Raw genomic sequence first — 23245 nt, forward strand, 5'->3', positions numbered from 1 at the left:
GCTTTACAGTCTCAGCGTCCCTTGGCAGCCTGGTGGCGGGTCGACTGCATGTCCCCGGGGAGTAAAATCCCAGGCTAGCAGCCAGGATGTCTAGACAACCCAACACACCCCTCAGCATGGAGTACACGCTGGGCAGAGCCACCCCCAACCACACATGCTGCGGAGGAGGCCGGTGGCTCCTCTGGGATGTCCCCGCGGGCCTCCCCAGGGCCCCCACACCAGCTTCTGGCCACAGAGAGCCATGATGCACCTTGGCATCTCCCAAGCTGTAAGAACCATCCTGGGGCTGAAACAGTGTCCGCTGGCTGACAGTCGGCCCTGGCGGATTAAGAACCCAGTCGTCCTCTGATCCCAGCACCTTGGGACCAGACTAGACGTCTAGGCTTGTGGGTCCCATGGTGGATTTACTGCCAGCTCTGGACCCTGGTTCCCAGCAAACACAGATCAGACTGTTAATGTGACATCTTCCCCAGGGACCACGCCCATCCCCTCAAGGGGCTTCTCAGGAAAAATAATCATAACCATCCCTACGCTCTGCACCATCTAGTGGCCAGGCACTAACTCACCTTACAAGCAGATCGCTTTCACTCCTAGTAGTAACTTCACGTAGCAGGTATTAACATCTGTTTTATAATTAGAGAAAGCCAGGGACTAAGTGACTTACCCAGTCCCAAGGAACAGGGCTAGGAGGCTAACCCAGTGTCACCCTGCAGGCAATTCCACCTGCATAGTTTTAACATGAAATAAAAACAAACTGCGCATGAGAAGTCACGTCACCACGAAGAAACCACTTTTCTCACCAACGGGAAGGAAGAGTGTTTTAGTTTCTAGGGTCTCTATAGAGGCACAGCCACAAAAACTCCTATTTTTTTTTCTGGATTAATCATATTATTTTCAATATAATATATTGAACAGTAGTACTAACCTCATTGTATCACATACAGAGAATGGTCCCCTTTAGTTGGCAGATGTGCTCTGCAGGTGAAGGGGCTTCTGCCAGGAGCTCACCTCTGCACACAGCAGAGAAGATATGCCCAGGTAGCCCAATGTGCACAGGCTTACCTTGGCGAGATGCAGAGTTTACTTACAGACCCCCCAAATAAAGTGAGTATCATATTAAAGTGAGTCATGTGAATTTTTTGACTGCTTGGTGCATCTAAAAGTTATATTCGTGCTGTACACTTGTCCATTAAGTGTGCAAATGCATGCCTAAACAAACAATATACTTTAATCAAAAAATACTTTATTACTAAAAAACACTAACCGTCATCTGAACTTGCAACAAGCCATAATCTTTTTGCTGGTGGATAATCTTGCCTCAGCGTTCATGGTTGCTGACTGATCTCAACGGTGGCTGCTGAAGGTTGAAGTGGCTGTGGAACTTTCTTAAGACAACAATGAAGTTTGTCACACTGACCAAGTCCTCCTTTCATGAATGATTTCTCTGTAGTGTACAGTGCTGTTTGAGAGTACTTTACCCACAGAACTTTCAAAACCGGAGTCAATCCTCTTAAACCCTGCTGCTGTTTTATAAACTATGTTCATGTTAGATTCTAAGTCTTTGTTGTCATGTCAACAATCTTCATAGCATCTTCACCAGGAGTAGATTCCGATGTCAAGCAACTACTTTCTTAGATTTTCCTGGTGGTCCAGTGGATCAGAATCTGCCTGCCAACGCAGGGGACATGGGTTCGATCCCTGGTCCAGGAAGATTCCACATGCTGTGGGGCAGCTGAGCCCACACACCACCTAGTGCTGAGCGCGCACTCCACAAGAGAAGCCACGCACCACAACCACAGAGTACCCCCTACTCTCTGCAACTAGAGAAAGCCTGTGCCTGGCAGCGGACACTCAGCACAGCCAAACATAAATTTAAAACGTGTTTAAAGAAATAAGTGACTTTTTAAAAAGAAACTACTTTCTTCAGTCATCTGGAAGTAACTCTGCATCCCTTAAAGTTTTATCCTTAGATTGCAACAATTCAGCCACGGCTTCAAGGCTCCACTTCTAAGTCTAGTTGTCTTGCTATTTTCCCCTCATATGCAGTTGCTTCTGTTAATGTCTTGAACCCTTCAAAGTCATTTATGAGAGCTGGAATCAACTTCTTTCAAATTCCTGATACTGTGACCTCTTCCCATGAATGTTCTTAATAGCATCTACAATGGTGAATCCTTTCTAGGAGGTTTTCAGTTGACTTTGCCCAGATCCATCAAAGGAATCACTATCCATGGCAGCTATACCCTCACAAAATATATTACTTAAATAAGACTTGAAAATCAATGTTACTCCTTGATCCATGGGCTGCAGAATGGATATCAGCAGGCATGAAGACAGCATGAACCTCCTGCACCTCCATCAGAGCTCTAGGGTGACCAGGTTCATTCTCAATAAGCAGTCGCATTTTGAAAGGAACCTTTTTTTCTGAGTGGTAGGACTCAGCAATGGGCTTCATATACTCATTAACTCTGCTGTGAACAGATGCGCTGTCACTCAGGCTTTGTTGTTCATGTATAGAGCAGAAAAGGAGTAAAGTCAGCATAATTTTGAAGGGTTCCAGGATTTCCAGAATGGCAAATGAGCACTGGCTTTGACTTCAGGTCACTAGCTGCACTGCCCCTAACAAGAGTCAGTTTGTCCCGTGAAGTTTTGAAGGCAGGCACTGACCTCTCCTCTCCAGCTACGAAAGTCCTAGATGCCATCTTCTTCCAGGGCAAGGCCGTTTCTTCTACACCGAAGATCTGCTTGGTGCAGCCACCTTCATTAACTGTCTGAGCCAGATCTTCTGGATAACTTGCTGCAGCTTCTACATCAGCACTAGCTGCTCCATCTTGCATGTTTATGTTGTAAGATGGCTTCTTTTCCTAAACTTCATGAGCCAACCTCTGCCAACTTGAGATTTTTCTTCTATAGATTCCTCACCTCTTTCAGCCCGCCTTCATAGAGTGGAAGTGAGTTTGGTCCTTTCTCTGGACTATGCTTTGGTTTAGAGGAATGTTGTGGCTGGTTTTATCTTCTATCCAGAATGCTACAACTTTCGCCATTTCAACAATAAAGCTGTTCTACTTTCTTATCATTTATGTGATCACTGGAAAAGCACTTTTAATTTCCTTGAAGAACTTTCCCTTTGCATTCACAGTCTGGCTAACTGGCACAGGAGGCCTAGCTTCCTGCCGTCTCAGCTTTCAACACACCCTCCTCACTAAGCTTAGTCACTCCTAGCTCCTGATTTAAAATGACAGGCAACTCTTCCTTTCACTTGAACATTGAAAGGCCACTGTAAGGTTATTAACTGGCTCAACTTCAACGTTGCTGTGTCTCAGGGACTAGGGAGGCCCAACAAGGAGAAGAGCGACACGGGGAGGGCTGGTCAGCAGAGCAGTCAGAACACACACAACATTTATTGAGTAAGTTCACCGTCTTATGTTGCATTGTTTGTGGCACCCAAAACAATTACAACAGCAACATCAGGATCCCTGATCACAGATCACCATAGCAAATATAATAATCATGAAAAAGTTTGCAATATTGACAATTATCAACGTGTGATACAGAGACATGAAATGAGCAAATGCTGCAGGAAAATGGCATCAATAGACTTGTTAAACACAAGGTTGCCAGGAATCTTCAATTTGCAAAAAATGCAGTAGACGCAAAGTACAGTAACTGCGCCTGTATCAACTTCCGAATGTTCCTTACCAGCTCACAGTGTTCACAATAACTCTTTTTTAAAATTTCAATTGCTTACTAAAAAATTTTAATCACTGTTTAAGCTTTTGGTAAAAGTTTGGTATTTCTGATGCCTGATAATCTTCTACTGACTTTCCTGGTGGCTCGGATGGTAAAGCGCCTGTCTACAATGTGGGAGACCCAGGTTCAATCCCTGATAAGGGAAGATCCCCGGAGAAGAAAATGGCAATCCACTCCAGTACTATTGCCTGGAAAATCGCATGGACAGAGGAGCCTGGTAGGCTACAGTCCATGGAGTCGCAAAGAGTTGGACATGACAGCAATTTCACTTCACTTCAGTTCAGTCTTCTACTTGGGGCTGCCCATGCGGTGCTAGTGGTAAAGAATCTGCCTGCCAATGCAGGAGATGCAAGAGACACAAGTTCGATCCCTGGATCGGGAAGATCCCCCGAGCAGGAAATGGCAACCCACTCCAGTATCCGTGCCTGGAAAATCCCACGGACAGAAGAATCCAGCAGGGTATAGTCCATGGGGCCACAAAGGGACAGACATGACTGAACACACAAATATAATGAACCTTCTACTAGAAATTGCCTAAAGGAGATAAAGTTGATTATTTTTGCTACAGTGAAATGGTGGTGACTATTTTTCTAACTAATGAGGTAAATACATACAAACAGAGGAGGACAGCTTAGACAAGGAAAAATCAACCATTCTGACTGGTTGAAAAAGCAACCAATCAACAGTTCAGTTTCTGAATATACAGTAATTTTATGTTTGTTTAACCTTGCTAGAGAAAGTATTTCAATAGGTGGTAGCTAATTTGCTTTTAAAACCTCACATTATTATCTTAAGATAACCTAGTAAAGATTTTTAAAAATTACAAAAATTAACTGGGAGAAATTTTGATGAAGAGGCTGTGCAAAGTCACTAAGTAGCTCTCTACTCACAGCTATTAGTTTCAAAGGAAAAAAGAGTAAACGTACAGGGGAGAAACTGGACAATACCTTCAGTGGGTGATCAAGTTAACGTCACTAACCATCGCATGTCTCCAGATAAGACACTGAGAAAAATGTATCACCATGTACTGAAGTGTTTCAGGGGAATCTAATTCATGAGGAAACATCAGAAAACCCCAGAAGAGGAATATTCTTTTAAGACAAAACTGTATTCTTCAAAAATGTCAGTGTTGCAAAAGATTTTAAAAAAATGATTGTGGAAATGTTCCAGATTAAAGGAGGTTATGAAGATATGACAACTAAAGGTAGTATCTAACAGACTGAAGGAAAAGAAATGTTACAAAGAACACTGTTAAGTCAACTGACAAAACCAGCATATGAATGATAGATTAGATCAAAGTATTTTCTCTTGCAAAACTGACTGAGGTTTGGTAACTGTGCCAATTATGTAAGAGCATATCCTTATTCTTAGGGAAAACACTACAGGACCTAAGTACTCTGATGATTACAACATACTCTTAAAGGGTTCCCATCCCCCGAATCTATACGTTTATACACGCACACACACACACTCGGAGAGGAAAAAACTAAGGAGAATGTTAAAAATAGGTGACTCTAAAATAACAAGTCCACAGGGGGTCCTGCACTATCGTCATTCTTATAATTTTCTCTAAGACTAAAATTATATCCCAATAAAGTTTTAAAAAGTTGGAATCAATACACAAAAAGAAAACACTCATATGCACACTTTCTCAATGTCAGATTCAAGAAAACCATCAACTCCTGGCATGTGAGCTTCTTCTGATGGAGCGCAGGGCTTTAGGCCAAAGGGCACAGGATGACGATCAGAAGGACGGACGGAGCAGGCGGGAAGAGGGAGAAAGGCCAGTTACAGACATCGCTTGCCAGTCCCACGGGCGGAGCACGTGACTCTCCCGCGTTTCAGGAAGATGACGCAGCCCGGGCAGTGGCCCGCGGGGCTGTCACTCCACAGAGCAGTTCCGTGGCCGGCACTGAGAAGTGACGACCCCGCCCACCCGCCAGGGGGATCCCGCAGATCGCGGGAGGGGCTGCCACGACTAACCCTGCAGGGTGAACTGTGCAGCCGACCTTATACAGAACATTCGGCTCATCTTCTAGTTTGATTCACTGCAGGAATGATTTACTGACAATTTTTACCTTTTTATGTTTGTAGCAGATAGCTTTTAATTCCCCTTGATGATTTTGTAATATATATGCAAGATCATGAGATACAGAAATAGAAAGTAAGGAGGGACCAAAACACAAATGCCAAGCTTGCTAATAGTGAAGGAAATGCTAAAGCCGAGTGGGGCTCTTGTCAGCCTTACAAGAGTGGATATACTGACCAGAACCTGATTTTTCTAAATTCTTTCTAAAGCTCAGTGGCCAGAAATACTAAGCAGCATTTCCAGGTCAACTGATTTTGTAAAAAGAAAAAAAATACCTTTCCATAGGGAGTTGATCTCTCACCTTCAAATGAAGTTTCAAAGATCTGAAGCAGATTCTTATTTCAGAATCAAAAGCAAATCCTGCTCATAAATAGAAATATACATTGAAAGCCACATTTTGAACAAAACAGGAAAATGTTCAAACCATGTGGATCTTCTGATTGTAACTCATTATTCCTTCCGTGGATCTTTACAAAAAATGAGATTGTTCAACCTATAAAATAAGGTTTTGAGTAGATGTCTCCTGTTCTTCAAAATCTTATAATCTACTACTGTCTTTTTCTGTGAGTAGGAGATACACTGGGTGCCAACAAAATGTTCAATCCTATATTGCATCACATTCTAATACAGCATTCAGGATGGCTGGCAAGTAGACTATTACACAAAAGGCCAGCATTATCCTAACAGCCTTGATCATTAGGAAACTGAAAGGCAATCCTAATTACAGCAGCAGCAGAAAATAAAAAGATCTATGAAAAACCTCACAACATTTTCTTTAAAAGAAGAACTAGAAAGAGAATGATACTCTGTTTTTGGCTGTGGAGAATGAAAACTGTCTGGAAGATTAGCAAGTTCTGTATATCAAAGTAACTACAGTTTTGCATCGTTCAATCACTCCATTTAACATATAAGACTTTGTAAAGGAGTTCAACTCATGCCGGTTCTGCTGCTTATAAGCTGCTTGTCATCGGGCAAACCTATGCTATGCCTGTTTCCTCTCATCTGTAAAACAGAAAACAGTGACAGACTTGTCTGAAGGATGAAATGAGTTAGTGCCTGGAGCACAATCTGCACTTGGTCAGTGTTCATCACCATTACTAATACCACCAATATCACCACAATTTGGAAGAATGAGCAAACAAGAATGGATAAGGCATTGTTTGCAAGAACAACAACACAAGCAATTACCAGAATATTGATGCAAGCACCAGATCAATGAAGAGAAAAGACAACCCTAAAGCATTATACACACGTGTATTTTTTAATAAAATTTATTTAGCATAATAAACTAATGAGAAATGACTTATTAACAGACGGTTTTGAAAAACCGGCTAAGTGTTTGGAAGAAAATCAATTGAGAGTCTCATTGAATATTACATTCTAGATAAATCCAGATGGATTTTAAAGATTTTTTTTTTAAAAAAGCACAAAGAAGAAACATATAGGTACAATTTTATATTAACTTACAATAGGGACAGACTTTTACAACGTTAAAAAAAGAAATAAAGAAAAAGGAAATCACCAAAGTGATAAACTGAGAAATGGAATCAATAAGACTTTTTAAAAAGTTATTTACGTTACAAAAGATCTCTTTAAGCTAAAAGGAAAAAAGATGGGGAAATGAACGAACAACTTAGATGTTTAAAAATACCCAACAACTGAAAAAATTTTAACCTCATTAGTACCTTAAAAATGCAAATCAAAACAAAGCCACATGTTTATCAAAAGTCAGTACAGTGCTCAGTGTTGGCAGGAGTACAGCAAGACAAACATGCCTGCACACAGCAGGAGGTGCAAAGTGACACGTGTCACACACGCAACAACCCTGGAAATCCACGCCCTCCACCCAGTATTCTACATTATTCCACCTGTAGGTCCCTACAGGGAAACAACCATGGCTGGATAAAGACTGAGATACAAATAGGGAGTCTTGCAAAGTTACTTGCAACAGTGATAAATAATCTCAATGTCTGACACTGAGGGAGTAATAGTTACATCAGAGATGAAAATCCATACCCCAATATATTATGCAATCAATAAAGTATTAATTTTTTCTTTATGGCCATGCCACATGGCTTATAGGATCTTAGTTCCACAACCACACCTGAACTTGTGCCCCCTACAGGGGAAGCACTGTGTCCTAACCACTGGACCACCAGGGAAATCCCAAAGTATCACAGTTTTGAAGATCATATGTGAGACCAGTCCCGTTTTGCTCAATAATATTAAATGAAAAAGCCCACACCAATAAAACTATATTTGGCATTTTCCCCAATTCTGGATGACTATTAAAAAAAAAAACAGGTATAAAAAAGGGCAGAAAATATGCTAAGAATGGTTAACTCAGTGATAAGACTGAGTTATCCATATTTTCTTATCTTATATTTTTTACACATTTTCTACCTTAAGTATATGGAAATTTAATACTCAAGAAAATAGTAAATGATGTCAAATAAGGGAAGATGTAGTTATGGAATGAAAAAAACCCAGCAACAGTAAACTCTACAAGGGACTTTCTAAAAGCCTTACTGCGTCTAGAATGTTTCCAGCCTGCTCCCTATTTCATTCCGTGTGCCCATGATGGTGACCGCCTGAGGAGAAGCTTGAGCAAGACCTCACAGCAGGCTGGCCTCCCCCTCCAGGCCTCTCCCTGGCCTCAAGCAGCTGTTTTTCAACACACATGTATGTTCTTATTTCCCAACCCACAAGAACAGCCCTGCTGACCTAATCAAAGAATAATTTTTCTTATGCTTCTCAGAGTATTTAAAAATAAAAAAACTCAGGATATTTTTCAACCATAGTGAAATTTCTTACACAGAGGAGGCACTTAAGAGGCATTTCTTAACTTATTGTCAGAGTTTGTGTTTCCATACATCCTGGGCAACTGGATGTATGGAAACTGTCTATCTGTATAAAGACTCTCACCTGCCTGGAGACATAACCCTCCCAGACTTCAGACAATACTACAAAACTACAGTAATAAAACCAGCATGGTACTGGCACAAAAACAGACATATAGACCAACAGAGCAGACTTCTGCTGCTGCTGCTGCTGCTAAGTCACTTCAGTCGTGTCCAACTCTGTGCGACCCCATAGACGGCAGCCCACCAGGCTCCCCCGTCCCTGGGATTCTCCAGGCAAGAACACTGGAGTGGGTTGCCATTTCCTTCTCCAATGCAGGAAAGTGAAAAGTGAAAGTGAAGTCGATCAGTCATGTCCATCTCTTCCCGACCCCATGGACTGCAGCCTACCAGGCTTCTCCGTCCATGGGATTTTCCAGGCAAGAGTACTGGAGTGGGGTGCCACTGCCTTCTCCGGAACAGACTAGACAGACCAAAAATAAACCTACACACTTAGGGTTAATTAATCTTCAGCAATGGAGGCAGGAATGTATTGAGAAACTGATGATGGGAAAAAGACACACTCTTCAGCAAGTGTTGTTGGGAAAGCTGGACAGCTGCATGAAAATCAATAGAAGGTATCCTCTCACTCAAAATGTCTTAAAGACTTAAAAAATAAAAACAAGACACCATAAAACTCATAGAATACAACACAGGCAAAGCATTCTGACACAAATTGTACCAATGTTTTCTTAGATCCCAAGGTAGTAGAAATAAAAACAAAAATAAACAAATGGGACCTGAAGGCTTCCCTGTGGCTCAAACGGGAAAGTGTCTGCCTGCAGTGCAGGAGACCCAAGTTCGATCCCTGGGTTGGGAAGATCCCCTGGAGAAGGAAATGGCAACCCACTCCAGTACTGTTGCCTGGAAAATTCCATGGACTGAGAGGCTCCTCAGAGCCTGGTAGGCTACAGTCCATGGGGTTGCAAAGAGTCAGACATGACTGAGTGACTTCACTGACAGAAACTGTACCAGTGTTTTCTTAGATCCCAAGGCAGTAGAAATAAAAACAAAAATAAATAAATGGGACCTAATCAAACTTACAAGCATTTCCACAGCAAAGAAAACCATAAGCAAAATGAAAAAACATACAGAATGAGAAGAACATATTTACAAACAATGCAACCAACAAGGGCTTAATTTCTAAAATATACAAACAACTCATACAATTCAATAACAACAAAAAACCAAACAACCCAATCAAAAAACAGGCAGAATACCTAAATAGACATTTCTACAAAGAAGACATAAAGATGGTCAATAGGCATAGGAAAGGATGCTCAACATCATTAATTATTAGAGCAATACAAATTAAAACTACAAGGAAGCACAACCTCACACTGGTCAGAATAGCCAACATTAAAAAAAAAAATCTACAGATAATAATTGCCGGAGAGGATGTGGAGAAAAAAGGGAACCCTACACTCCACTGTTGGTGGGAATGCAAGTTCGTGCAGCCACAATGGAAAATAGTATGGAGGTTCCTCAGAAAACTAAAAATAAGAGTTGCCGTATGATCCAGCAATTCTACTCCTGGAAATATATCCAGAGAAAACTCTAATTCAAAAAGACACACGCACCCCTTACATTCATAGCAGCACATTCACCGTAGCCAAGACATGGAAATAACCAAAAAGTCCACTGACAGAACGGACAAAGAAGTTATTATATAATATAAATATACATTACATAATATATATAAAATATTACACTGTATTGTATATATACATTGTATGTGTGTGTATATATATATTATACACACACACACACACACACGCGCGTGCGCGCGTGCAATGGAATACTAGTCAGCCATGAAAAAGAATGAAATAATGCCATCTGCAGCAACACGGATGCCACTTGAGATTATCATACTAAGTGAAGGAAGTCAGAAACAGAAAGAAAAGTATCACATGCTATCACTTATCCATGGAATCTGTACGGCAGAGGGGCTTCCCAGAGAAGCCAGAGGTTGGGAATCCACCTGCCAATGCAGGGGACACAGGCTCAGTCCTTAGTCCAGGAACTGGGAGCTCACAGGCCGCAGTGCAACTAAGCCCGCACGCTGCAGCTACTGAAGGCCTCGCACTCTGCAGCCTGTGCTCTGAACAGCAGGAGGCACCAGAGTGACACAGGCGTGCACCTCAGCTAGTGAAAGCCCTTGTGAAGCAGTGGGGAGCCTGTGTGCCACACTGAAGACCCAGCACAGCCAAAGGAATAAGCAAAGAAACAGGAAAATAAAAATAAATATAGAATATAGCACAAATGAACTCATCTAGGAAACAGAAGTAGATTCTCAGCTCAGAGAGCAAACTCGTGCTGGCCAAGGGAGACCAGGGGCAGGGATGGACTGGGAGTTTGGGGTGTCAGTCACTCCGTCGTGTCTGACTCTTTGTGACCCCATGGACTGTAGCCCACCAAGCTCCTCTGTTCATGGAGTTCTTCAGGCAAGAATACTGAGGTGAGCAGCCATTCTCTTCTCCAGGGGATCTTTCCAGTCCAGGGACTGAACCTGGCTCTCCTGCACTGCAGGCAGGTTCTTTACCACTGAGCCACCAGGGCAGCCCTTGGGGGTTAGCTGATGTAAACTACTATATACAGACTGGAGAAGCAACAAGGTTCTATTGTACAGCACAGGGAACCATATTCAATATTTGGGATAAACCATGATAGAAAATAGTATAAAAAAGCATGTATATATGCATGTAACAGTCATTTTGCTATTCAGCAGAAATTAACACAATGCTGTAAATCAACTATATTTAATTTAAAAAAATTTTTAAATAGGCTCTGACCTGCCTAAACATGCTTTCTAAAACTTTAGAAAGTTTTCAGAGAAGGCAGTGGCACCCCATTCCAGTACTCTTGCCTGGAAAATCCCACGGACGGAGGAGCCTGGTAGGCTGCAGTCCATGGGGTCGCTGAGGGTCTGGCACGACTGAGCGACTTCACTTTCACTTTTCACTTTCCTGCATTGGAGAAGGAAATGGCAACCCACTCCAGTGTTCTTGCCTGGGGAATCCCAGGGATGAGGGAGCCTGGTGGGCTGCCCTCTGGGGTCGCACAGAGTCAGACACGACTGAAGTGACTTAGCAGAAAGTTTTACTTTAGTAAACTTTAGTTTCCAATGACCAATTGGAATTGGTCATTCCAATTGCCAATAATAAAATCTGTCTCTCTCTAAGCTCCTATTTTTGTTGCCCAGTTACTATAAAAATGTTTCTTTTCTTTCTTTGTTTTCTTCAGTATAAAGGCAAAACACTAATTCCTTTCCCTTTCTTCACTTCAATGAAATACATGAGATGGAAGAAAAATTTCTGCTTCAGAAAAGAAACTGATGACCTTGACCTGCAGCCTTGGAATTTTTCCTACCTAGAATGTGAAAGTCTGGGTTTGGTAATCAAACTATAAAATACTGGAAAAGCCTGTTTTTTTTTTTTTTTCTCTTTTATTCTAGCTCTTATTCCAGTCAGTACACGATTTCTTATACAATCCTGCAGCTAGACATCAAGCCCATATGTACACACTGGCCCTCCCGGGATTGTCTGCTCTAAGCAAGGTGCATAAAAATCAATTCCTTCTATCGATCCAGTACCCAAAGCCAGAGTCATCATCTGGAATTTTATTTGAAGTATTTCACTTGCTTCTCTAACATTTAAGTGGAGAGGTATGTACTGGTGGGAAAATAACTAGAGATAAAAATACCATGTTTCCTGACAGCTTCCACACAATACAACAGGCACCAGAGTCCCCAGCAGAGGGAATGAGAGAAAGTTCCAAGAGGAAATTAAAGAAAAAAGGTAAAGGAAGCAGGCAGGGAGCAACAAAGCCAAGGGGCAGGTGGGCGTAGAGGAGCAGCAGGTGCAAGACCCCAAGGGCCCTCGGAGTCAGAAGCTGCCCTTTGCAGGCACACAACATTTCCAGCAGCCCTGAGCACTTACCAAAGCCTGTCTATTGCAGCTGAGCCCTGAGTATCAAAAAAAAAAAAAAAAAGAGCAGAGAAGCCAAGATATGAAGAGCCCGCTGACCACAGAAATGGCAAATGACAAGGGCGGAAGGTTGGCACGTGGGGGGCAGGCTGAGCCGTGTGCGGGAGGATGAGGAGGACGGGCTGCAGGAAGGCCACACAGCACAGAGTTGATAAAGAACCGCCTCTCGAGACAGGTCCACACTATTCGATTTTCACAAAAGTACATCAAAGTTGTAAGTCGATAACAGATGATATAAAACCCATATTCCTTAATATGGTCCACTAAAACCTCGCATGGCGTGACTCCGCCCACCTCAGCAAGCATCCCTCCCTCCCCACCTGCTCCTGCCCAGGGCCCCGAGGCCTCGGCGTCTCTGCTCCTGTCACCCACAAGGCTCTCCCCAGACCTCCACGAAACACCCCGCTATTCTCTCCCACAAGTGATGGTGCCCTTCTCACCTTTTCATTTCATCCAAATGCTGCCACCCCAGAGCTCTTTCCCGGTCACCAGATCTAAAGTCAGCTCCTCTCATCTCTCACACAGCACTCCATTTTTTTTTCTTGGCAGCATTTATGACAATTATCCATTTATTTGCTTAATATCTACATTTCCCACTAGAATGAGAGTTTTGAGAGAGTAGAAACATGTTTTGCTCATGACTATTTATCAAGGATTTGATAAATATCTGATGAATAAATGCAGAAAACAATACACAATCTATAAAGCCGAAAGTTGGTTCTTTGAAAAGATCAACTAAACTGACAAACCTTTAGTTATTAAGTCCAAAAAGAGACAACAGTTAAAATGCATGAAAGAAGGGAAAATATTAACAGATTTTACAAAGTAAAAAGGATTATAGGGGAATATACGAACAACTGTATGCCAAATTAAGTAACTTACTATCTAACGACATGGACAAATAAATTACTAACAGACACACAATTACCACAACTAATTCAGCATGAAATAAAAAAAAAAAACAGCAGATGTATAATAAGTAAAGAAATTGAATTCATAATTAGAAAGCTTCCCGTGAAGAAAAACCTAGGCCCACATGGCCTTACTAGTGAATTTCAGCAAACATTCCAAGAAAAATTAATACCAATTCTTCGCAAACTCACCAAATTGAGCTTCTGGCTGAGGCAATTAGGAAAGAAAAAATAAAAGGCATCCAAAACAAATAGGAAGAAGTAAAATTTTCCCCATTTGCAGATGATATCATTTTGTAAATAGAAAATTCTAAGAAATTCACTAAAGAACTATTAGAACTATTAGTCTGCCTAGGTTGCAGGATACATTAGTAATGAACATTCTAAAAATAAAATTGGGAAACTTTTACAAAAAGGTATAAATCTTTTAAAAAGAAGTATAAGACTTGTATGCTGGAAACCTCAGAACAATGTGACTGAACGAAATCAAAGACAGTCTAAGTAAATATAAAGATAAGTCATGTTCATGGGTCAAAAGACTCAATATTGTTAAGACGGCAATGGGGCTTCCCTCATAGCTCAGTCGGTAAAGAATCTGCCTGCAATGCAGGAGACCCAGGGTTGGAAAGATCCCCTGGAGAAGGAAATGGCAACCCACTGCAGTATTCTTGCCTGGAGAATCCTAAGGACAGAGGAGCCTGACCACGGGATCACAAGAATCAGACATGGCTTAGTGACTAACCACCACCAAGAGGGCAATACTCCCCGAACTGATTGACATAACCAACACAACCTCTATCCACATCCTAGCTTCAGTGATCAAACACTGTCATTCTGATATAAGAACAGATGGAAGTGACATGAGGATAAACTTGAATAGAACTGAAAACAGAACTGAACTGATTTGTAAAAGAGTGTCAGTATAATTAAATGGAGAAAGAAGTCTTTTCAACAAACAGTTCTGAAACAACTGGATATGTACATGAAAAAGAATGACTTTTAATCCATACCTTACGCCATACACAAAAACCAATTCAAAGTAGACCACAGACCTAAATGCATTAGTAAAGCTATAAAGTTTTTGGAAGAACAGATGGAAATAAATCTCCATCAAACAGCATCAGGCAAAGCCTTCTTTGGTAAAACGCCACAAGCACAAACAACATAAGAAAAATAGATGGACTAGGCTTTTCAAATATAAAATCATTTGTGTCATCACATCTAGAAAGTAAAGACAACTACAGAGAAGATAAATACAGGCGTCCCTTGGTATCCAAGGGAGACCAGTTCCAGGGCCCACCCCCACACACCAAATCCAAGGATGCTCAAATCTCTCATATGAAATGGCACAGCAGTTTGTCTTCCACAACCACAGATGGGGAATGCACAGATACAGAGAGTCAACCGTATACCAGCAAATCAGTTATCTGAAAACAGACTGGTATCCAGAACTCACACAGAAATCTTACAACTCAGTAATAAAAAGACAACTGAAGCAACTAAAAAATGGGCCAAAGAAAAAGACATTTCTCCAAAGAAAATATACAAATGTCCAATAAGTACGTGAAAAGATGCTCAACATCAGAGATCAAAAGGGAAGCGCATATCAGAACCACAATGTGATACTGCGTCACACCTACTAGACTGTACCTAATTAGAAAGAGACAGTAGTTAGCAAGGCTATAGAGAAAATGAAACCTTCATTCGTTGCAGGTGGGAATGTAAAACAGTACCGCCGGTTTGGAAAACACTAATGATTTCTCAAAAAGTTATATATATAATTATTACCTCATGACCCAGCATTTCCACTTGTAGGTATATACCCAAGAGAACTAAAACAGATATCTACACCAAAACTTGTACATAAATGTTCAGAGCAGCATCATTCATAATAGCAAAAAGTAGAAACATATCCAAATGCTCATTAGCTGAAGAACAGATAAAGTATCTGTGGTGTAGCTATACAATGCAATATTATACAGCCATAAAAGGGACAAGGTACTGATTTACGCTGTGATATGGATAAACCCCGTAAGCATTACGCTAAATAAAATAAGCTGGTCACAAAAGACCACATACTCTATTATTTCCTTCTCAGAAAACATTCAGAATAGCCAAATCTGCAGACAAAAAAGTAGGATAGTGGTTGCAAAGAACAGCAGAGACACAGGAATGGAGATTGCTTACGGGAATGGGGTTTCTTTGGGGGATGACAAGAATGTTCAAAAATTGGGCTGTGATAGTTGATTGCACAATCCTATAAGTATATGAGAAAAAAACTGAACTGTATATTTTAAATGGGTGAACTGTAGAGTATGTGAATTATATCTCAATATGTGCTCAGTTGCTCAGTCATGTCCAATTCTTTGTGACCCCTATGGACTGTAGCCCACCAGGATCCTCAGTCCATGGGATTCTCCAGGCAAGAATACTAGAGCGGGTTGCCATTTCCTGCTTCAGGAGATCTTCCCCACGCAGGGATTGAATCTGTGTCTCCTACGTCTCCTGCTTTGGCAGGCAGATTTTTTACTGCTGAGCCACCTGGGAAGCCCATACCTCAGTAATGCTGTTTTTTAAAAAAAATAATAATAACAGGTAATACAGTGATGTAATGTATTAAGTTCTTACCATTACATTCATATAATGACATTTTACCTTCCTAAATATTTATTTGTTGTGCTGTGAAGATAGGGTTAAAATATAAACAAGGGGAAGATCAGAGGAAAGACTTATCTTTGGGGACTGTGGAAGCTTGGCATCAAAGCCCACCCGGTATAAAGTCCTTTACATGTACTGAATTTCTGTGACAAGGAATTTACTTGTAGTGCAGAGTGACGGTAAATTACGTAAGCTCAATCACTTGAAGACTTTTAAGCTATAAAACACAAAACTGGCATCTCAGTAGAGCAAAAGCCACTCTGTTCCCAGGGCTAGCAATTCCCACAAGGAACTAAGAACAGCAGGGCTTCAAAAGCAGAAAGACACACTCACATTCCTCAAGACTGGGAGCGCCAGCTGCTCAAAGGACGTCAGATCCACCACGTACTGCCCTACACGGCACTCACGCTTTCCAGGCAGAGGCTCTGACCTGAAAGAAAAAGATAGTACATCCCTTGTTGAGAGACCCCCGTACTGACTTCTGATTTTTAGCTGCTCCACTGAGCCTCTGGCCTTCTCCATGTGCTAAACGATCCTTAAAAATCACCTACACAGAGAGCGGCAGTGAGCAATGCTGATCTGATTCCTCCTTCTCTCCTGGGAACAGGGCTAAAACTGGTACACACCACTACCCACAGCCTGGCAGTTGCCTCCAAGAAGCTGGCGTGTCACCTATCTTAAAAGAGCGACAGAAACAGGGCCACAAGGCACCAAGTGAGAAGAGCTTACTATTCAGTGGAATAAGTCTGCACTGAAATATGGTATTTTCAACCTTGGGTTTCATATGATGACTTCAACCTCTGTTTTCTTTGATGTCAAGAAAGCCATAAAGGCTCAAGATTCTTTAAGACAGAAGGGACCACCTGGCTCAGCCCTGGGCCCCAGGAGAATAAAACACCGCAGAGGGACGTCCCTGGAAGATTCTGCCCTTCCAGTGCAGGGGGCGTAGGTTTGATCTCTTAGTCGGGGAATTAAGACCCTGCATGCCGTGAGGCATGGTCAAAAAAAAAAAAAAAAACACTTCGGAAATGAAGCTGCAGTACCCAATTCTGGATAAAGGTCCCCGGATGCCAGACAACGTGACAACATCAAACCCTATTCTTCTTCCTCCCTGTCTGACTTCTTCTGTATAAAACCCATCGACAGGCACGCCAGAGGACTTTAAAACTTCAGTGGCTTTCTGGATCAGTGTTGTTTTGCCAACTCCTAGAGGAAAAAAAAAAAAAAGCCCGTCAGGAACCACTGCCTTGTTGGAGCACAGCAACCAGGAGAGACATGGGCTTCAAACAGCTTTTATGAATATTAACTTCACTTACCTTTGATTGCTCCAGGTGTTAAAACTTTTCAATTTCAAGTAGAAAACAAGCATAATAAAAATGTGAATGGTACACTGAAGTTTATTTTTAAATTCTGAGACATTACTAGTTTTGTCACATACATAATCGGAGAACCAATTGAGTGGTTTTCTGATGATAATTTCAAGTGCAATTTGCATCCTACAAGACAAGCTTTTGTTTTCTCCTAGGTTTACTCTTCTTGAGGGAGCAAACTTTTCCACCTAGAAAGTAAAGCTGGTCAAGCTTCAGGCAAAGGCTGGATGCTTTAAGTTAGGATTTCAAGACACTCTGAACCTACGTTTAACAGTGGGAACATCCCTTCATTTCTCCTTGGATTTACAATGTATGGCTCCCCAAAATGGGACTCTTGGATACCTCCAACACTGCTAGAAAGGGCAATTTTTCAACTTTTTCCAGAGGAGCAATTCCATCAGGTTGGCCATGCCTTCCATCACCTCCTCAGTTCAGTTCAGTTTAGTTCAGTTGCTCAGTCGTGTCCGACTCTTTGCAACCCCATGGACTGCAGCACGCCAGGCTTTTCTGTCCATCACCAACTCCCAGAGCTTGCTCAAATTCATGTCCATCAAGTTGGTGATGTCATCCAACCATCTCATCCTCTGTCATCCCCTTCTCCTCCATCTTCAATCTTTTCCAGCATCAGGGTCTTTTCCCACGATTCAGTTTTTTGCATCAGGTGGCCAAAGTATTGGAGTTTCAGCTTCAGCATCAGTCCTTCCAATGACTATTCAGGACTGATTTCCTTTAGGATTGACTGCTTTGATCTCCATCACCTCCTAGAATATTCCCAAGTATTCCTTTGATTTGCCCCCAACCTCTTCCCAAATTATAACTTAATGTACCTCCACCCACTCATCCTCGCCACCCAGGACCCCTTCCTTTCCTCCCAGCCTGGCCCATGGACTACTCTGATTAACCCTTGGGTGCTTATAAGTTAAATACTATTTAATACTACTACTCACTGACACTGTGGAGCCAGGCCCTGGTCTCGCATGCCTCACAAGCATTTTCTTGCTTAATTCTTCTCAATCGCCCTCTGAAGCAGTTGCCACCCTTGTACCTATTTTTCAGAAGAGACTGAAGCACAACTTATCCACGGTTAGACAACTGAGAGAGGACATACAGCTTAACAGGGGCCTTCATCTGCCACCATGACTCTGTTTATTTCATATGAACCTTGTTCTCATATAGATAAGTCAGTGGCATCATAATTACCCCAAAATGGGAAACCAAGTCTGCAACACAGCTATTATGTGACAGGGTTGCAAGTCATATTATTCCTAGGGCTGCCCATGCAGGGTCATCAGGGTTCCCTAAGAAGCTTTTGAAGCTTACTTGAAATAAAATATGATGCTATTCTCATTTAGTTCATTCTTCCTGCAAATTTCACCCTAACAAATTTCACCCTAACAAACAATGGCCTTTTGAAACATGAACAGCAGCCCACACTCATGGCACTAGGAGAGAATGTAACCCTACCTCTGTCCCTCAGTAACTGCTGCTTTAGGGAAGGCACAGAAGAATCCGCTTAACACAGGCAAGTGGCCTCTGTTGATGTGTAATTTGGGACTCTCTGAAACAACTTAATGTTGATTCATAACAGATTGTTAAATTATGGTATAATGTGTATAATGACATAAACCCACAGGAATCTCATGCAACCATTAGAGAACACTGTTTACCTCTGGAAAGAGCTTACTGCTTAGCATGGAAAATAGACCACAACATATGAAAATAATATATGGAGAAAAAGCAGGTTAAGAAACAGCAGAAATATACAGTAGTATTCCATTACTTTTTTTTTTTTTTGAAATACCACAAATAACAAATGTTGGCAAAGATGTGGAGAAAAGGGAACCTCATACGCTGTTACATGTAAACTGGTGCAGCCACTATGGAAAACAGTATAGAGGTTCCTCAAAAAACTAAAAACAGAACTATCATATGATCCAGAAATTCCACTCCTGGGTATATATCCAAAGAAAACGAAAACACTATTTTGAAAAGATAAATGTACCCCCAAATGTTCATAACAGCATTATTTACAAGATATGGGAGCAACCTAAGTTTCCATCAACAGATGAATGGACAAAGATATGGTATACAATACAATGAAATACTATTCAATTGTAAAAAAAGAATGAAATTTTGCCATCTGCAACATCATGGATGGGCCTGGAGGGTATTATGATTAGTGAAACAATTCAGGCAGAGAAAGACAAACACTGTGTGGTCTCACTTATATATGGAATCTAAAAAATAGAACAAACTAGTTTTATATAATAGAAAAGAAACAGACTCACAGACAGAGAGAACAAACTAGTGGTTACCAGTGGGGAGAGGGAAGGGGTATGATGGGGAGATTAAGAGGCACAAACTACTACGTATGAAACAAATGAGCTACACGGATATATTGTATACAGCCAATATTTTACGATACCTATAAACAGAATCCTGAAAAGCTGTGAGTCACTCTCATACACATGAAACTCACAGAATACTGTAAATCAACTATATCTCAAAAAAAAAAAAAAAGTGAAGCATATAGGTGTCTCCAGAAGAAATTGTTGAGAAGAACAGAAAGATTTATAGTCTTTGTTTCTATATTGTTGTAAATCCGAGGGACTTTCAATTTCTTCTTTATAACTTTCTAGATTTTTTTTTTTTTGGTCTTACAGTGAATATTACTCTTAAGAAAAAAGCAAATGTATTTACATTATGCAAAGACAAAATGGAACAGCTGTAATAAAAGGGAATATCGTGGGTCTGATCTGTTAGGGAGAAGATTTAAACCAAAAGGAGGCATTTGGCTCTAGTCTCTTTTTTCCTCTTCAGCTCTAGAAATTTTTCAGCTAATTTTTAATCTCTGTTAATTTAACTACCCTAGTGCTAGCTACACTGGCTAAGAAGTGACCTGTAGGAAGGAGACCCCAAACACAAAGGCCCACACCACATTCACAAAGAACAGGTTGGAAACCCCAGAATTATTTTGGTTCTGGTTCTCCTATAAAGTGGACCGTGAAATAAAGACTCATGTGCAGGCTGTTTAATTTGGGAAGCAACACCCGAAGATAACACACTGGTGGGGAGGTGACTGCATTATCAAACAAGTTATCAGAGGGTAGTTTAATCTCACTGGGAAATCCCAGGAGACAGCTTTGGATTCAGAGTTCTCATGTGATGAGTGAGGAAGGAGTTTAGCCACCAACTTCCAACTGTCAAGGGTCAAGGCTGCTTCAGGGGACAGGAATTCCCGGGCCCTTCAGGCCTGCCCTGTGTGCAGGCAGAGGTGGGGTCCAGGGGTCAGAGAAGGCCCTCCAGGGTCACAGGCTGTACAGCTGGAAGTTGGGGGGGAAATGTTAAGTGTGAAGGACACATGAGTGGGGCCCTGAGAGTGTATATGAGTATCTTTGAGAAGATACCTGATGTCTGAACATGTAGAGGTTCAGACAGCAGGCAGAGTTTGGGATTGGGTTAGTGATAGAAAGATACTAAGTCAATGAAAAAAAACATTAGAAAACTCCAAAGAGGTGGGGGGGGGGGGGAAATGTTGTGCATAAAGGGAAAATACATTATAGATACTCTTGGCTCCATGGCTCTTCTGTGGTTTACTTTTATAGTCAAAATACCATCAACACTGACCAATGAGCTAATTAAAATTAGAGTATAACTACTTTGGGAAAACTGGGAGGAAGAGAAAGTTAGTGGGTTTAAGGCCAGGCTTAAGAAAGCTACACTGTAGCACTGAGTCTTTCAATCATGTGTATGCATATAGAACTTTTATAAAGAAGGAAATAGAAAGAAGAACCAGTATTGCCCTGGCCGGCTTCTGTCCTCACCCACCTCCAGGACTCAGGCAGGTACAATCATAAAAATAAGCCACCTCTGTTATGAAACACATAGATGTCTTGGGGCCAGGCTGCTGAGAAAACTTTCAAATAAAGTTTCAAATAAAGGACTGACAAATCAACTTTTAGAAGGCATTCTTTTACAATATCAAGGAGTACCTCTGGATATTAGAAATTTCTCAAAACACCCTCCTCCTCATCACTCCACCATTGCCCTATAAATATAAAATTCCAGAATCTGCAACATTAAGTTAGCCTTTGGTCCTAAAAGCTAAAGATGCTCATTAAAAAAAAGGTGAAAGAGAATTTCAGGGCTGGGGTTACAATGGTTGATATCTGAATCCACAGCTAATCTGAAACTGCGAAGAAGCTAAAGAATCACTTTCTGCACTCAAAACCCATCTTTTTTTGTTGCTGTTCTCTCTTAATCTGTATGATGCTGACTTAATCTGATGCTGCCACAACCTTCCTGCCTCTTCTTTTAGTAACGCCTTAACTATGTGCAGCATCTTGGCTTAAAAGGCATCTATCTGTTCCACCAGTCTCTCACACTACCTCCCTTTTCAAAGATGAGACCTTCACAGCCTAAGGTTGGAGGGATTTGCATTAGAAGGGACCAGGCACCAAGGTAGGGTCTGGGTGGGGGTGCCCAGTACCCAGCCCCCCTGTGTTGGGGTACGAAGGCTCTCAACCTGCGACCTCACTCATGCAGGAAATTGGGGTGGGGTGGGGCCGTCAGTGAAGGTGGATAGGGAACACGGTTGTACTATCCTGCAACCGGAATTCCACTCTTTCATGATAAATGCAGGCGCGTGTGGCTTTCGACAGAAATCAGACACTTCGGTGGTGGCAGAGATCCTGAAATATGGCCTGTGCACATCACAACTTCAAAGTGTTAGTCGCTCAGACCTGTCCAACTCTTTGCGACCCCACAGACTGTAGCCCACCAGGCTCCTCCGTCCACGGGATTCTCCGGGCAAAAATACTGGAATGGGTTGCCACGCCTTCCTCCAGGGGATCTTCCCCACCCAGGGATCGAACCCGGGTCTCCCACATTCCAGGCGAATTATTTACCGTCTGAGCTACCCCGGGTAGTAACACTTCTGCCTTTAATCCTACGTAACACCTTAATACGGAAGCCCAGATGCTATCCCATCACAAGCTGGTCTCGCCCTCCTGAAGTTGGCTTCATTTCATTTACCTTATGGACTCAATCACATTTTCCGGGAAAGGAAACGCAGGCTTCTGACCACCAAGCCTGTAACTTAACACCTGGAATTTTAGAGGCGGAGAGCACCGGCTGCCGCAACCCCACGCGCCCCCCATGCCCACCCCTCGGCCTCGTGGAGGGTGCGGACACGTGCAAGATTACCTGGGGGCCCAGTCAGGAACACGTGCCGGGCCATACGGGTAGGCTCGGGTGGGGGTCACGGCCCGGGTAGGGGTGGGGTAGAAGTCGCCCAGCCGAGTACGGGGGAGAGGTCGCGACCCAGGGTCCGCCCCCCAGGGCTGCAGTCCCCTCCTCCGCCGGCCGGAAGCAACGCGCCGTAAGGCCGCGCATGCGCCCTCTGCGCTCAGCGTCGGTCTGCGCTTCCGCCCTCTGCGCTCGGCGCCGGTCTGCGCTTGCGCCCTCCGCTCCAGCTACGTTCCTCGCCGAGACCATCGTTCAGTGACGCAAGGGTGGTTAGTATGGTCTTCCCAGGGTCTGTGTGCTTCAGTCTCCGTGTTGGACTTAGGTAGGGTGTTTGCGA

The 23245-nt window shown here is 42.3% G+C and overlaps 1 protein-coding gene across 2 annotated transcripts in view; it reads right to left on the reverse strand.

The window, feature by feature from the left end:
* NTPCR (nucleoside-triphosphatase, cancer-related) overlaps positions 1-23005 on the reverse strand; it is a 36755-nt gene extending 13750 nt beyond the window's left edge. For both annotated transcript variants that reach the window (XM_068982682.1, XM_068982681.1), the window contains exons 1-3: positions 22867-23005; positions 17335-17497; positions 16625-16721 (exon numbers count right to left, since the gene is read on the reverse strand). In XM_068982682.1, coding sequence (XP_068838783.1) covers positions 16625-16721; positions 17335-17497; positions 22867-22900 — 294 coding nt within the window. In that variant the 5' untranslated portion in view covers positions 22901-23005. The remainder of the gene's footprint in view (positions 1-16624; positions 16722-17334; positions 17498-22866) is intronic.
* Positions 23006-23245: the final 240 nt, after the last annotated feature.

The sequence above is a fragment of the Capricornis sumatraensis genome, chromosome 10, assembly GCF_032405125.1.
Source record: "Capricornis sumatraensis isolate serow.1 chromosome 10, serow.2, whole genome shotgun sequence".
Taxonomy (NCBI): domain Eukaryota; kingdom Metazoa; phylum Chordata; class Mammalia; order Artiodactyla; family Bovidae; genus Capricornis; species Capricornis sumatraensis.